General features: G+C 33.5%; 1 protein-coding gene across 1 annotated transcript; it reads left to right on the top strand.

The window, feature by feature from the left end:
- The first annotated feature begins 2,858 nt into the window (after positions 1–2,858).
- Positions 2,859–12,678, top strand: LOC148306090 (uncharacterized). The gene is made up of 4 exons (XM_088265618.1): positions 2,859–2,956; positions 5,881–6,046; positions 6,980–7,142; positions 9,917–12,678. Coding segments are annotated over exons 1-4 (2,055 nt in total). The 5' UTR covers positions 2,859–2,954; the 3' UTR covers positions 11,641–12,678.
- The last annotated feature ends 3,119 nt before the right edge of the window (positions 12,679–15,797 follow it).

Below are 15,797 nucleotides of genomic sequence, written 5' to 3'. Positions count from 1 at the left end.
TTCTATCAACATAAATTGTATACATTTTTTTTTTTGACATCTTATCAAAGACGAAGAAGAATATGGAAGTCTGACCTTTTACGGGGCTGACGACCATCATAGGCTGGTTTAAGTGATTACACATTCACCAATTCTACCCATTATTGACAACCACACTACTCAAATTCTTGGATGTTCTATATATTTGAATAAATTTTTAGAAACCTTGTTCTTGAATTACTAGAACTTCACTAGAGGCATCTATTGGTGAGATGTAAAGAAGCTTTTTAGTAAGCAGAAACTCTTTTATTATATTTGGACACACTCAAAATGTTGTATACATTTATTTAAATCACAATTTTAAACATATTTCAAACAATTTTTGCAGGGACCCACCAAGCCACCTTGTGTGTCTTGTAAGTGGAGTTCTTTTTTAATACAATTTTTATTGTTTTTAACGATTATAACCAAATATACGCACAAAAAGGAGGGAAAAATTATGCATATAAACATTTTACAATTTTCATAAAATTAACTCTTGATCATTCACCCATTTCTTTATTTTGCCTTTGTTCCAACGGTACGATGGAGACGGCAGTCATATAGTAGTCAGCAATAGAGCACTCCAGAACACAAGTTTAACAAGTATTTCGCTTAATGAGTAAGATGCTGGAACGAATTATGCTCGTTATAAGAGGTTCCAATGTATTTTTTTCCCCTACCAGTCCCGGTTTAGACCTTCATAATTATGGTAAGCCTACTTGTAACAGAACTCTGGTAATTTTTCTTTTTTTGGTGGCACTGCCTCGCAAATTATTCTATCATTTATAATTGTAAATGTATCAAATGTATTTTATAACGTAAATTATATAAAAAACGATATTCTTATTTACTATGTACGTATTATGAAAATGCTTTAAGTCGTTTTTCGGCCTGTAATAGCAGTATGCTGTTTCACAGTTTAAACACTCCATATGATTTTCATTAAAAGTTGAATTTTTTATGTGAATTAACAATTTCGTAATATGGTATTGAGTTTGACTGTGTTTTTTTATAATCTGGAAGAATGTGCATTGTTAAATGTGTCGCCTACATTCAAAACCCGCCAGATCCAATTTTATAAGATTTATAAATAAATACTCTATTGGAATCCCATTTGTGGGTTTTATTGTTTAAAATATTTATATACTTGAAAACCCTGCTAAAAAATACTTAAAAACAGCGTTGAATTTCAAATTCCGACATATTCATGAAACTTGCCTTCTGACCCATATCGGCCAATCAGAGAGCGGGGATAGGTCACAAATTAAGATGACGTCATTTTCGGTTTGTGTTTGGTGTTTTTTTTTAATACTGAAAAAAATTCTGAAAAAATAGGATAATTCTCTATTTTATAATATTTTATCTAAAGACAGACAAATCTTTTAAACATAAATGTTACCTGGAGAATTTCGACTTACATGGATCTGGAAGATTTTGAAAGAAGGCGACACAAATATGCTCCATCTCTTTTATCGTTATCTCTTTTGAAAAATCCTACGTTTTCTGTTTGTATGAGAAGGACAAGGATAGTGACACACTGCTAAATTTATATGCAAATCAAAAGTATTATTTTTCTTCTGATGCAAAATATATTTGTGAAACATTCCATTATTACAGTGAGTCAATCCGTGCTTATACATACTTGCAAAAAAACTATATATCGCAAATTGTTAATTTTTTAATGTGCTGTTATATCATGAGTTATATTTTCTCTTCCAATATTACTCACAAACGAATGATGACACTATGTTCATTTAAAAAAAATATTGTTATCTGAATACTGTATAAAATTTTCAATTTATTGAAATAAATTAATTTTAATTTGGAAATGAACTGCTTTTCTTTTATTTCTTCACTCTTAACCCTTATTCTCTTCATACTGAATTCTCTGCAAAATAAAAATTAGGTACATATATCCATAGTAATAAAATGAAGTGTCTCAAAGGGCGCTTGTCCACTCCCCGGAATTACACGGAATTTTACCGTCCGGCACATCAGTTAGCGTTTTAAAATGATGATTGGCTTGTGCTTTTATCCATATTTCTTCGGATCGGTGCTCTTGATCGGTGCGTGAACAAGTTGCGCGAAAATTCCATCACGCTAAACTGTCGTCATTTTATTTTTTAAAACCGGACTGCCGGACGGTGAAATCCTGTGTAGTGGACAAACGCCCAAAGGCTTGGAAAAAATGCTTAACAGTAAAACAATTACGATATGGAATAAATGTTAAATAAATTTTAAATGCGTGAACTTTTCCCCCTAAACATATAAAGAGCCAGTTGTACATAGCAAGTATCAAAAGTTATGTATTCAATGGACTGCTTCTTGTTTTTTTACTTTTATTTTAGAGAAAGAATCTTTTCGTTTTACGTTATTAATTTCATAAATATTTGACAAAAACGCATATATTTTAATGCATGTCGTTGCGATAATTTTCTTTCTTTCTAATTTTATAAATAAATATTTTAAAATGTGCCTTTGGCATGAGAAAACTCAATTATTGTAGTTTCTAATTATGTGTATGATGAAATAGAAATAAATAAATCAAAGTATGCAGTAAGAAGGTATTTTTTTTAAATTACCTAACATCCAAGTGACTCTGAAATCTAGCGACGGCTTATGCAACACCGCTTATCATGGGGTCATGATAAGCTTTATGGCTTACTCTAATTTTAAGTTACTATAATTTTATGTAATTCATTAGTGAAAATTCTAGGCAAATAACACTCGCAGTAAGTAGGTACCGAATTAAAAAAAATATAAATATATATATATATATACGTGCTGACAAATTGTTTTTCTATCCTAGCAACTATTTAACGCGGGCAACATTTTGTGTATCTGTCAGACAATATGCCAAAATACGACGCTCGTTCGTGGATTGTGTGTTTTTTTGTTGAAAGTTATATTCATTTAAGATTTTAATCCAAATAATGTAAGTTTACTGAACGTCAGAATATTAAATTAATTGTTTTACATGTTTCACTTTACGGTTTAACGCCATTCAAAGTTTTATTTGCCAAAGTTACAAATCACATAACTACAGTATTACAAAGTTTAGTTTTTAATTATCGCGTCAAATTGTTTATGTATTCTTTTTGAGAGTTTTTTTGACTTACAAAAATATGAAAAATGTTTGTGAAATACTTTCACGTGGTATTATTATGTTAATATTCTCGTTTCTGATTTATAAACGTTTTTCCGACTTAAAACATTGCACAATATTTTCACTCAGCGGTAACATTGTTTAGGTCTTATTCTAACAATATTTATGCATTCCAAAGACTACTTAATTTAATTTAGTCTGTTCTGATTTTTTTGAAATATATTTTATTACATTTTAAACGAATTTTATCATCAATTTATAAATACAGATTGAATAAACTCACCCATTTTATGAGCAGAAATATTTTAATTTTAGTGGAGGTTGCATACTAAAAAAATGCCCAATCTTTCAAGGCTAGAATATATTAACTTGACCATAGATTTATATGGATTCAAAATGATTTAGTATGTATTTTTAACCTACTAATATGTATAACATATGTCGCTCACTCCTTTCAAGAACGTCATAAATAAAAAAACTTGATTTTTCAGGAGAGCGTTTTTAAAGTTTGAAAATATAATACAATGTATTAAAAATAAATATCAAGCCACTTATTGAACTTTTTACTGTGCAACAGATCTTTTTAGGTAAAACCTGAAGGTTTTTTCTTCGTTTGAAAAATATTTAGTATATTTAAAAAAATAATTGAACAATACCTTTTCTTCAAAATGCAAAAACAACACTTTCTGCCCTGTAGCGGGTAAATATTAAGTTAAAAATATGCCTCTTTTGCTGGGATATAGTACATTTTCGGAAAACATGCACAACTGAAAATTGTCAATTTTTGATTTATGACGTTCTTGAAAGGAGTGGGCGAGGTGTGACTGACTTAATTTTTTTTAATTCACATGTGGTAAAGAGCCCATTTGTTGACATAAGGTTCATTCAATATTTATTTTACCTTAGATAACTAAACTTTATTTGAAGATACAATGCCATTTGTGGATTGCACATATTGACTTATCGCTCCCTCCTTTCAACAGCGCCACATATTAAAAATCGTCGATTTTCAGTTGTGCGTGCTTTCGGAATGCCCAAAAAATGTACTATATCCCAGCAAAAGCGGAATATTTTTAACTTGATATTTACCCGCTACAGGACAGAAAGTGTTGTATTTGCATTTTGAAGAAAAGGTATTGTTTAATATTTTTTGTCAAATAAACTTAATATTTTTCAAATGGAGAAAAAACATTCAGGTTTTACCTAAAAAAATCTGTTGCACAATAAAAACTTCAAAAAGTGGCTTGATATTTATTTTTATATATTTGTAAACTTTAAAAACGATCTCCTGAAAAATCAAGTTTTTTTAAAATACTTGACGTTGTTGAAAGGAGTGAGCGATATGTAGTAGCTGTGCGGAATAGTGGTTTATTGTTAAATGTCTCTTACATCCACTCCTAATAAACCAAACTTAAGTGTCATGTAACCAGTTGCTATTTTTAATATTATTATATAAGTTTAATGTTTTTAATTGTGTAGTCCGCCAGACGAAAGTTTAGTTATTAAGGGTTAATTTTATCTCTTTTATAGGTGTCTCAACTTGATGTAAAACATCTATCGGTCCTCTTTATATGAAAGAAGATGGCAGTTTGAGCATACAAGTGTTTAAGTCTTCATTTAAGCCAGCCAAATGCCAGATAGATGTGCCCGGGGACGTTCAGACTTCCAGCTTCTTTTGTATAAAAATTATTGATGTTTTATTTATTTATTTTAACTTCATGTACAGAAAAGAAATAAGTACATTGGCGGGCTTATTGCTAAAAAGCAATATCTTCCGACCAACCAAAAACAGACTAGTGATATTGATCAAAACGTTTGATACCATATATAGCTGTTTGCAATCAGAGGGTATATAGTACTTGAACATTAAAAAAAATATAAACTACAAATTGATGATAATAAGGAAGGCAAGGAAAAAAGGGTGTTTAAGAAAGAAGGTAGAGAGAAAAACTAAGGGAGGAGGTTTTATGGACAGTTAGGATTCTAATGATAAATAGTAATGTCTCTGACGTTTTTAAAAAGTTATTAGAGAAGGTGCATTTGTTTACGCGGAGAGGTAATTCATTCCATAGTCTGGCCGCTTGGACAGAGAAGAAATTACTGAAGAATGATAATGCGATTATTTGAGATTAATTTATTGCGATTATGTAAGAAATTACTGAAGAATGAAGAATAATATGGCGAGTAATGGAAAGTGTTTACTGTATTCTATTGAAATCTTAATTAAAGTTGCAACAAAACGTGACCAATCCTGTGTTAAACCTATATGAAATCATTAGATCGCTCCAAAACGTAACGATTTCACAAGCTAGAATTCCTGATTCTGATTCTGATGAGAGATTAGGGAAAGAGGTAGAAGGAGGAGGTTTGATGGACAGTTAGGATTCTAATGATAAATAGTAATGTCTCAGACGTTTCTTAAAAGTTATTAGAAAAGGTGCATTTTTTACAAGGAGAGATTTATCTCGAGTTGAGACACCAATAAAATTTTTAATTAATGTTTTACTTAGTAAATACCACTATTTCTTAAAATCTACTGTGACTTGTGTTTCAATGCATTCCGCATCATTTTCAAAAACCGTATTTACTAAGTAAAACATTGATTAAAAATGGATAGATTTTACCACAAAGTGACTGCCGAATCCATTAATGAAACCAATAAAATTGATATATCATCCGTAGTGTGAATAATCCAGTGTCTGAATAAATTGAATGTAATCCATTGTTCTCACTTGTTTTTTCTTCAATTTCAGGAGTAAAAGAGGAAGAGGGCGGTGTTCCAGGAGCCGCGGGGGTAAAAGAAGGAAAATGTATGATGTATCCGACAGTGAACTGGAGATCACATTTGAGGATACACCTCTCAATGACACCTGGGAGCTATCCATAGACAATTCATCCGATTTAACTTATGCTAGCCCGGTACATTACTTAATTATTTGATCCGTAACCGAGCTTTTCTTAATCCAACATAGATGGCTGTTGTGTACTCATATCGCTCACTCCTTTCAACAACGTCATATATAAAAAAAACTTGATTTTTCAGGAGATCATTTTTAAAGTTATAAAATATAATAAAATGTATTAAAAATAAATATCAAGGCACTTATGGAACTTTTTACTGTTCAACAGATTTTTTTAAGTAAAACCTGAATGTTTTTTCTCCATTTGAAAAATATTTAGTAAATTTAAAAAAATTATTAAACAATACCTTTTCTTCAAAATGCAATAACAACTCTTTCTGCCCAGTAGCGGGTAAATATTAAGTTAAAAATATGCCGCTTTTGCTGGAATAAAGTACATTTTCTGGGCATTCCGAAAACATGCACAAATGAAATTGTTGACGTTGTTGACAGTGTATCAATAGATTGATCAATATATCTAGGAGTTGTGAAAATTTGAATGGTGTGGTTGTCAACCATGGTTAGAATGGTGAATGTTGCACAGACTTTTTTACAAAAATATTACTTATGTTAATATATAACCTTGACTAATATATAACCTTGGTGGTTTGACTTTGTGAGGAATGAAGAGATAAAGCGTAGGACGCAGCAAATCTTGGTCACAACTGTCGTCAAGAAAAAGCGATTCAGTTGGCTTGGCCATGTACTTCGCGTGCCTCCTGAGAGCCGCCATCAAGCTTGCCTCTTTTACAAGGCATCAGGTTCGCGCCACCCAGGACGACCACTGCTGACAATTCGTCGGCAGTTTTTTTGTTGTTTTTTTTTTAGCCCGTATCTATCATATTTTTTATTGATATTCTCATTGTCGAAGTCATGTTGTAGTAAATACATATCACCGGGAGGGGAAGGTTAATGTCTCAAGTTTTGTTTTTAAAACATTGTTTTATTTTAGACGAAGCACAAGCAGTTTCAGAGTGAAGATTCGGGGTTATTTGAAGATGTTCCGAGTGTGGATTGTGTTAGTAACAAGGAAAAAGAAAATGAAACGAGTCATAGCGCACATAATGTTCTCCCCTCAAAACTAGATCCAGAGTCATGGCATCATCCCAAAAAGGGTAAATATTATATTTATCGATTGTACCATATATATATATATTTTTTTTTTAATTTAATTTTTTTTTTAAAAGTTTTTTTTATTTAAACTTCATGTACAGAAAATAAAAAGTACATTGGCGGGCTTATTGCTAAAAAGCAATATCTTCCAACCGACCAAAAACGGACTAGTGATATTGATCAAAACGCTTGATACCATATATAGCCGTTTGCAATCAGAGGGTAGATAGTACTTGAACATTTAAAAAACATAAATTACAAATTGACATTAAAAAAAAAACATAAATTACATATTAATATACCAATTACCAATTAACAAAAGACGATAATAAGGAGGGCAAAGGAAGAAGGGAGTTTAGGGAAGGAGGTAGAGGGAGAAGGTTTGATGGAGAGTTAGGATTCTAATGACAGATAGTAATATCTCAGACGTTTTTAAATGTTAATACATATTATTGTCTGATGTAATAGATTTTATCAAAAAACTAAAAAACAAAAAGATAAAAATGAAAAAAAAAAAAAAAAAAGTATTCTAGGATTCTAATAATAAATAGGTAGAATCAGGTAGCAAGTTTAAGGAAGAGAGGAGGGGTCAGGGGAGGAGGAGATGGACAGTTAGGGTTCTAAGGTAAGATAATGATGTTTCAGGCGTTTTTTGAAGGTTAAAGTAGAAGGTACATTTTTTACGTGTAGAGGTAGTTCATTCCAGAGTCTAGCCGCTTGGACAGTAAAGGAATTACTGAGGAATGCTGTGTTGTGGCAAGGAATGGAGAGTGTTCTCTCTTTTTATGTATTTTATTTTATTTATTGAACGGCTGAAGCCTTTAGGATAATACATATATACAGTATCTAATATAAAAAAAAAAATACACTAATGAATACACTAATAGAGAAACAAAAAGTCTTGTAACAAATAGTCTTATAACATAAAATCATAATTTAAAAAAATAAAATAACAAGTAGTAAGCCCTAGTAAATACACGTCTCCTTCAAACACTATCGGCGAGCAGTAAGGGAGAGTGAAACACGTTTAAATTTATCCATTATAACATGGAGAAGAAATGCTGAGAAAGTACAGATTTCAAGGAGGATAACAATATATTAAATAAATCTATACTTTCAAAAGCATTGGCTAACATGTGAAGCCGCGGAACCGGAGAGAATATGGCATAGTTTGCATTATGTACAAACACTGCGAATACAGATTTTTGCCTAGTACCTCTTTGAATTACCTAACGTCCAAGTGACTCTGAAATCTAGCTACGGCTTATGCAACACCGTTTATCATGTCCCTACTCAGGCTTCAACTTTATAAGTTTCATAGCCTATGCCTACTCGTGAGTGGATTTACTCTTTATGTTTAAAGTTACTATAATTTCATGTAATTCATGAGTGAAAATTCTAGGCAAAAACACTCGCTCCTAGTACCTCTTTGGCGCACGCTAAGCTTTATTTGATTTAGTAGATCAGGGCTATCCAAAACATTGTTAAGAATTTTATATAACAAAACCAGATCAGTAATTACCCTTCTATCACTAAGATTTATCAATTTAAGCCAATATAATTACAAGTAACAGACGAATGAGCGTCAAAACCACGTATGATAGATGCTCGAACGGTGATAACCCTAGATAACTATACTATATTTGAAGATACAATGCCATTTGTGGATCGCGCAATATTGACATATCGCTCACTCCTTTCAACAACGTCAAATATCAAAAATTGTCAATTTTCAGTTGTGCATGTTTTCGGAATGCCCAGAAAATGTACTTTATCCCAGCAAAAACGGCATATTTTTAACTTAATATTTACCCGCTACAGGGCAGAAAATGTAGTTTTTGCATTTTGAAGAAAAGGTATTGTTTAATTATTTTTTTAAATATACTCGTACTAAATATTTTTCAAATGGAGAAAAAACTTTCATGTTTTACTTAAAAAGATCTGTTGCACAGTAAAAAGTTCAATAAGTGGGTTGATATTTATTTTCAATACTTTTTATTATATCTGGCGGTGTCAAAAGTCTGCGTAATCGGAGGGCATGTATGACTAGATGTATGGATGTGAAGGAGGCGAGGAGTGTATGTCAGGACAGAAGAGTGTGGCGTTCCATCCTCTCTGTCTACCCCTGCGGGGAAACGGCGTGATGGTAGTAGTAGTAGTAGTAGTATTAAACTTAAAAAACGATCTCCTGAAAAATCAAGTTTTTTGATATATGACATTGTTGAAAAGAGTGAGCGATATGAGTTCCAAAAAATTAAATAGTGAAGTTGTCAATCATGGGTAGAATGGTGAATGTTGCATGTGTGTAAAGCGATCACTTAACCAGCATACGAAAGGTCATAAGACTTTTAAATACTCAGACATCCATATTATTCTTTATCTATGTTTAGATATCAAAATGTTAATATAACAACTACCGTAGAATGGGGCTACTTGAACTTTGATGTGTTACTTGAGTCCAGTACAAAAAAAAATATTAGATATGTATTTGGTCTTCAATAATGAACGTATCGACACGATTCATCGTTTCCCTGACAGGTGACACTTATTGTCACGATATGTTCATTATTGTAGACCAAATACAGATTTAAATCTCTTTTTTGTACTGGGCTCAAGTAACACATCAAAGTTCAAGTACTTTAAAAGAAGTATACTTTTTTTTTAGAAATTTGGTTGAGATGTCAAAATCCAAGTATTTTATTTACAAACGAAAGCCAATTTAGGTTTATTTACCCCAAATTATTATGATTTTTTGAGATCCTTCTGCCTTTTGTAGATCTGAACCAGCCAATAGATGACCCCAAAAATGAAAGAATCAAACTGATCAGCAACCAAGTGAGTGCGGACAAGTCCAGCACCAACCTCGGCGTCGTCATGAACCAGATACAGACCACTCTGGAAGGCATGTCCAAGTCGGAGCTCGTCAGCTTCTGTAAGATGAAGATCGAGGAGGAGATATTGGAGAGGACTACCAAGCTGGAGAAGGAGAAGCAGATAGAAAACCTGAAGAAGTCCCTCGACACGTGTCTCAACGAAATGAGCAAACTGCAGAAGAAGAATGTCGAGCTGAAAGAGGCTGTGACGACTATTTACAACGAGTATAAGAGAGAAAACGCCTCCCAGAGCAAGGAAAAAGCGCCATCCGTCACCTCCATCTCTACTATCATACGCCGCGGCGACGTCTTTCCCTCCGTACCGGTCCCCGTGGATCAGGACAGCGCCGACAGCAACTTCATCTTACCCGACAACCCCCCGTACGATCCTGCCGACCGCTTGCCCAAACATGGCGAATCAGGAAACGGGAAAATCAAAGTGGAAAACAACGAACAGACCAATGTATTCACCGAAACAGATGTCAAGTCTGTCCTTCCCCAACCCCAAATACGGAATACCTTTACAAAAATTAGCTCGAATCAGAATCACACCCCTCACTATGTCCTCGTCACTCCTGATTATCTGTCCGTTCCGACCCCTACTCCGTCCATCAGAGTCGCCAAAGGTCTCATTGATCCCAATAACGGTGTCAATCGATCGGGCTTCGTCAACCAGTCGAACAGCTGCGGTAATCAGCCGGCGACCCCCGCACCCATCCGCAGTCCGGCCTTGGAAGAAGGAGAACTGAGAGAAGGGCACTTTGACGTAGAAGACAGCATCCCGCACGCCTTGATAACTTGCGGAAAAAGCGGATTAAACGTAGAAAATTCGGCAATGAAGAACACGATTTCCCGCAACGTAAATCCCGCGGGTAACGTGGAAGTGTTTAAAGTCCTACGATCCATCGATTTGACCCACGACCCGCGCATACAGACCGCTAGAGAATCGCAGAAGTCCGACGATAACGCGAATCTGCTTAACAACTGTACTCCGATCATCGTGTCTACCACGTCGTTGGCGCCTCAAGGAAAGCAACCGACTCAATCCGCCAATATGCCAGAACCGTTGGTAGATGTCTTCGCCAACGGCGACGGTACCCAGTCCTCTGCCCAGATCATGGTCCCCTCAGGCATCGGAATGCTATCCAATATCCAACCTGTCATGACTTCCGGCAATCCTATGCAGCTGGCTTTCATCGTGCCTCCGGGTCAGCAAATCCCCAAACAGGTGTACTTCACGATAACTCCGCAAAGCAAAGGGATGGACATCACAAACAACGGCACGCCGATGATTACAGATGTGACTTCGCTGTCCGCCTTGCCAAAAAAACCCGCAACTGCCAGCCAAAGCGTCCAAAAGACGAGGACTTCGAACAACATTCAAGCGTCCGAAGTTTTCGATTTGACGGAAGATGACCCCAGAGAGAGTGTAAATGCCTCTCCGTCCTCCAATCTACTCGGCACTAAAATCTTATCCGGGTCTACAGACCCGACCAGCCAATTGAAAAAGGTCAAGCTCTCTTCCATAGTAGGAAGTAAAGTTGTCATTTCGAGAAACAACAAATCGGGAGTCGTCAAATTGTTGAAAATAACCAAGCCCAATTCGCAAAACGTCGTTAACAAATAAAAAAATAATCTTTTTGAGAATTGAATATACCTCAGTAACCTCGAATTTGACAATTGACTCGAATTTATACATATGTGTTTTTGTATTATGTCCACGATAAAATGTGTGATATATAATTAGCATATTTTTTTATGCTGTTACTACGCATAAAGTGAACCCCGTAAATCTACATGTGAAAGCGAAAGTTTTTTTAGTTATTGCAGTCATCTATCCACAAGGAACATTGTATAAATTACTAGTGTCCAAGTTACGCAATTGATTTGTACGAGTATGGGTATGCAACCCCGAATGTCCTAACCACTAACCACTACATATATAGCAGTGATGTCCATCATGCCGAGCTCTTTCACCTGTGTCATACGCTTCCATTTGATAGCATGCGTGTCCATTATTCCAATCTCCCGAGAATTTGGAGCACATGACTGATCACCTCGCCGCTGTGTAATTACCGATCAAGTCAATTAGATACAATGCCCCCATGCACCACTTGGGTGCAGATATCACTCACTCCTTTCAACAACGTCATAAATCAAAAAACTCTATTTTTCAGATAATTTTTAAAGGTTAAAAATATAATGAAATGTATTGAAAATAAATATCAAGCCGCTTATTGAACTTTTTACTGTGCAACAGATCTTTTTAGGTAAAACCTGAAGATTTTTTCTCCATTTGAAAAATATTTAGTAAATTTAAAAAAATAATTAAACAATACCTTTCCTTCAAAATGCAAAAACAACACTTTCTGCCCTGTAGCGGGTAAATATTAAGTTAAAAATATGATTCTTTTGCTGGGATATAGTACATTTTCTGGGCATTCCGAAAACACGCACATCTGAAAATTTACGATTTTTGTTTTATGACGCTCTTGAAAGGAGTGAGCGATGTACTTTATATATTATACTGTTTGTCGTTTGAAACGAATTAGTTTTTGTATATAAAACCGCGATAATCGAACACTGCGTACAAAAATATCAGACATTCGTGCAAGGAAGTGCGTCGTTTTGCTGTACCCTTGTCATTTATGTACAGTGGAATCTCTCATAACGAGTGATTCGCATAACAAGTAAAAAATATGTGAAAAAGTTGCGAGTGAAAAAATATGTAAACGAGTTAAAGAAAGAGGGCAAGTCCCTTTTTCACGACATTCACTTGTGAGCCGGGATGTCCGCGCCAGTCCAAACAATTTTTTTTTCGTTTAATGAGTAAGATTCTGGAACTAATTATGCTCGTTATGAGGGGTTCCACTGTATATATATGTGTAAAATAGATAAACAGTGGAAAAATATCGTAAAATAAAATATTACTGTATGTAATATTCAACACGATCTTACTGTCCATAAAAGACACACAACTCGAAGATGAGTCTAACTATAAGGAGATGACTATGAAAATAAGTGTGAAGCTGGTACTACGTACTATATTTTTATCTTTATAAATTAAAAATCTAAAAATATTACCAGAGACTATTGAATATGCTCCAGGTTGAGAAAAAAGTGTTATTTTTTGTCTATGAATATTTTAAATTTTTAAAAATGTATTAAACATATATATAAGTATATTATTATAGTTTTGGTTTGCAGTAAAAGGCCTCTAATCCAGTCAAATAAATATTACCTACCTACCGTTCAGGAGGTCCCGGGTTCGATTCCCAGGGGAGGGATCAAAAAAATATCTGATTTTTTCACTCCAATATTTATTTAATATTACCCTGGACTGGTACGTAAAGCAGAGGGCTGATCACCTTTTCTTAATGTGTTAACGATCAAGATAACACTGCGTCTAAATGATGCAGTGCCCTACACACCATTGGGGTACGGATAAGGGTTTGAAGAAGATATATTTAGAATTTCGGTTGAAGTCTTTTGTTGAATTTTAAAATATCAAAATTTCTGTGTGAAAAATAGTCAGAGGGACCAAAATTTCAAAATATTTTTCAAATTATGGCAAAATCACAGTTGCTCCAATTAGCAAGCTTTTACTGCATTACCTATATGGATTCCTAGTATGTTTTTGATATATTTCTTTGCTTAAAAAATTGTCTTGGTGAAAGCATTCTAAAACTTTGTTACCAGATGAAATTACGGGAATAAATTGGTTAGTGCTGTAGTTCTACCGCCATCTGCAGATACCGTGTGAAGGCTTCTCATACTTACTCAATAAATTAAAATTTTGCTTATTGTGACATAAAAATAATGTGTTTCCACATCTCAACATAGATGAAGAAGAATATGGAACAGCTCTTCAACACTCCGTACTCCTGTCCATCCGTGTATATTATGGAGCCAGGAAATCCGCCTTCTTCTGAAACCTCTTAGCATACCTAAACGTGGAGACTGACTGGAGCGTTTAGCAAGTGTCTATCAGCGAGCATCCGAAACTATGGATGGGAGCGCTCAGCTCGATGTACTGACTGCCTGAATGCTTGCATCGTAACATACTACGTTACGACAAAATGCTCCGATCAGCTCCACCTTTAGCACACCTAAATTATCGTAGGTGTACTGGCAAAAAACTTTAACTCGAAAATATGCAATTTTGACTAATGATGTACATATATTATAAAGTTATCAACATTCACTGGCAAAATACACTTAGTTGTTTGAAATATCATATCGCTCACTCCTTTCAAGAACGTCATATATCAAAAATCGTCAATTTTCAGCTGTTCATGTTTTCGGAATGCCCAGAAAATGTACTATATCCCAGCAAAAGCGGCATATTTTTTACTTAATATTTACCTGCTACAGGGCAGAGAGTGTTGTTTTTGCATTTTGAAGAAAATGTATTGTTTGATTATTTTTTTAAATATACTAAATATTTTTCAAATGGAGAAAAAATCTTCAGGTTTTACCTAAAAAGATCTCGGCTGTCCAAATTTAAAACACAGTAAGGGACATTTTTTTGTAGTAGGTTTTTTTTGCATTTATGGACTAAGTAGACTCTACTTAGTCCAAAAATGCAAAAAAAACTTACTACAAAAAAAATGTCCCTTACTGTGTTTTAAATTTGGACAGCCGATCTGTTGCACAGTAAAAAGTTCAATAAGTGGCTGGATATTTATTTTTAATACATTTAATTATATTTTTGAACTTTAAAAACAATCTCCTGAAAAATCAAGTATTTTGATATATGACGTTGAAAGGAGTGAACAATATGTGGTTTTACAAGTAAATTTAACCTTAAGTTTAATAGCGGGTATTTTATACAGGCTAAAAGCTTTAAATAACATGGATGATTCATTTATTATAACTGCAGACAGTTGGAAGAATTCCATTTTGAATTGTTAGGTAATATATCCAAAATTAAACACGGTTATTGGATTGAATTTTACTTTTATATATGATATATATATATATATATATATATATATATATATATATATATATATATATATATATATATATATATATATATAATAATATGTGATGCATTTCTTTCTTTTAAATATGCTTCTTATGCCTATTTATTAAACCTGTTTATTGTTTTTATATTTTGTCATGTATTAGTTTTGGTTATTTAAAAAAAAAAAGGAATTTCAATATTTGTGTTCCAGTCTTGTTAACCTTAATCCCATGTCCCAAAATGAGAAATAGAAATTACTCATCGGGAATATTATATATATGACTTATGTATGTAATATGTTTTGAAAAATAAATTAATAAAGTTCCGTCTTATTAAGACATTATCAATCACTACACAGGGATTATTCAAACAGGGATTTTAGAGTTAACGTCTTTTGCCAGTATACCCACGATATGTATAACATTTTTTGCGTTTGAAGTAAATCATGGTAACCCAATCAGCACTCTATCTGATATTCCCGTATTTCAGATATTTTAAAATAATTTTAAGTTGTTTTTTATTATAAATTTAAATAGTTTATTTATTACCTAAAGATGCTTTAAAATATGAAAAACATTTAAAGACAGTGTGTGTTTAAATCACTGTACTGGTTTTAACACAGATAAAACTATTGTTATTAGATTTTTATCAATACGTCAGCATTAATGAGAGATTAATATTTTCACATGCATTGATTGATATATCGCCCACTCCTTTCAAGAACGTCATAAATCAAAAAACTTGATTTTTCAGGAGAACGTTTTTAAAGTTTAAAAATATAATACAATGTATTAAAAATAAATATCAAGCCACTT

Source organism: Brachycentrus maculatus, unplaced genomic scaffold (genome assembly GCF_059751285.1).
Source record: "Brachycentrus maculatus isolate JH-2025_06_01 unplaced genomic scaffold, ASM5975128v1 h1tg000253l, whole genome shotgun sequence".
NCBI lineage: Eukaryota > Metazoa > Arthropoda > Insecta > Trichoptera > Brachycentridae > Brachycentrus > Brachycentrus maculatus.
The sequence above is the reverse complement of the archived record's forward strand: the minus strand, read 5'-3'. Positions and strand labels throughout refer to the sequence as shown.

What these genes read in the sequence shown, in the direction of transcription:
- LOC148306090 (XM_088265618.1), top strand. An exon ending in ATTTAACTTATGCTAGCCCG is followed by an intron (nt 6,047 to 6,979) that starts GTACATTACTTA and finishes GTTTTATTTTAG; the next exon opens with ACGAAGCACAAGCAGTTTCA. An exon ending in ATGGCATCATCCCAAAAAGG is followed by an intron (nt 7,143 to 9,916) that starts GTAAATATTATA and finishes TGCCTTTTGTAG; the next exon opens with ATCTGAACCAGCCAATAGAT.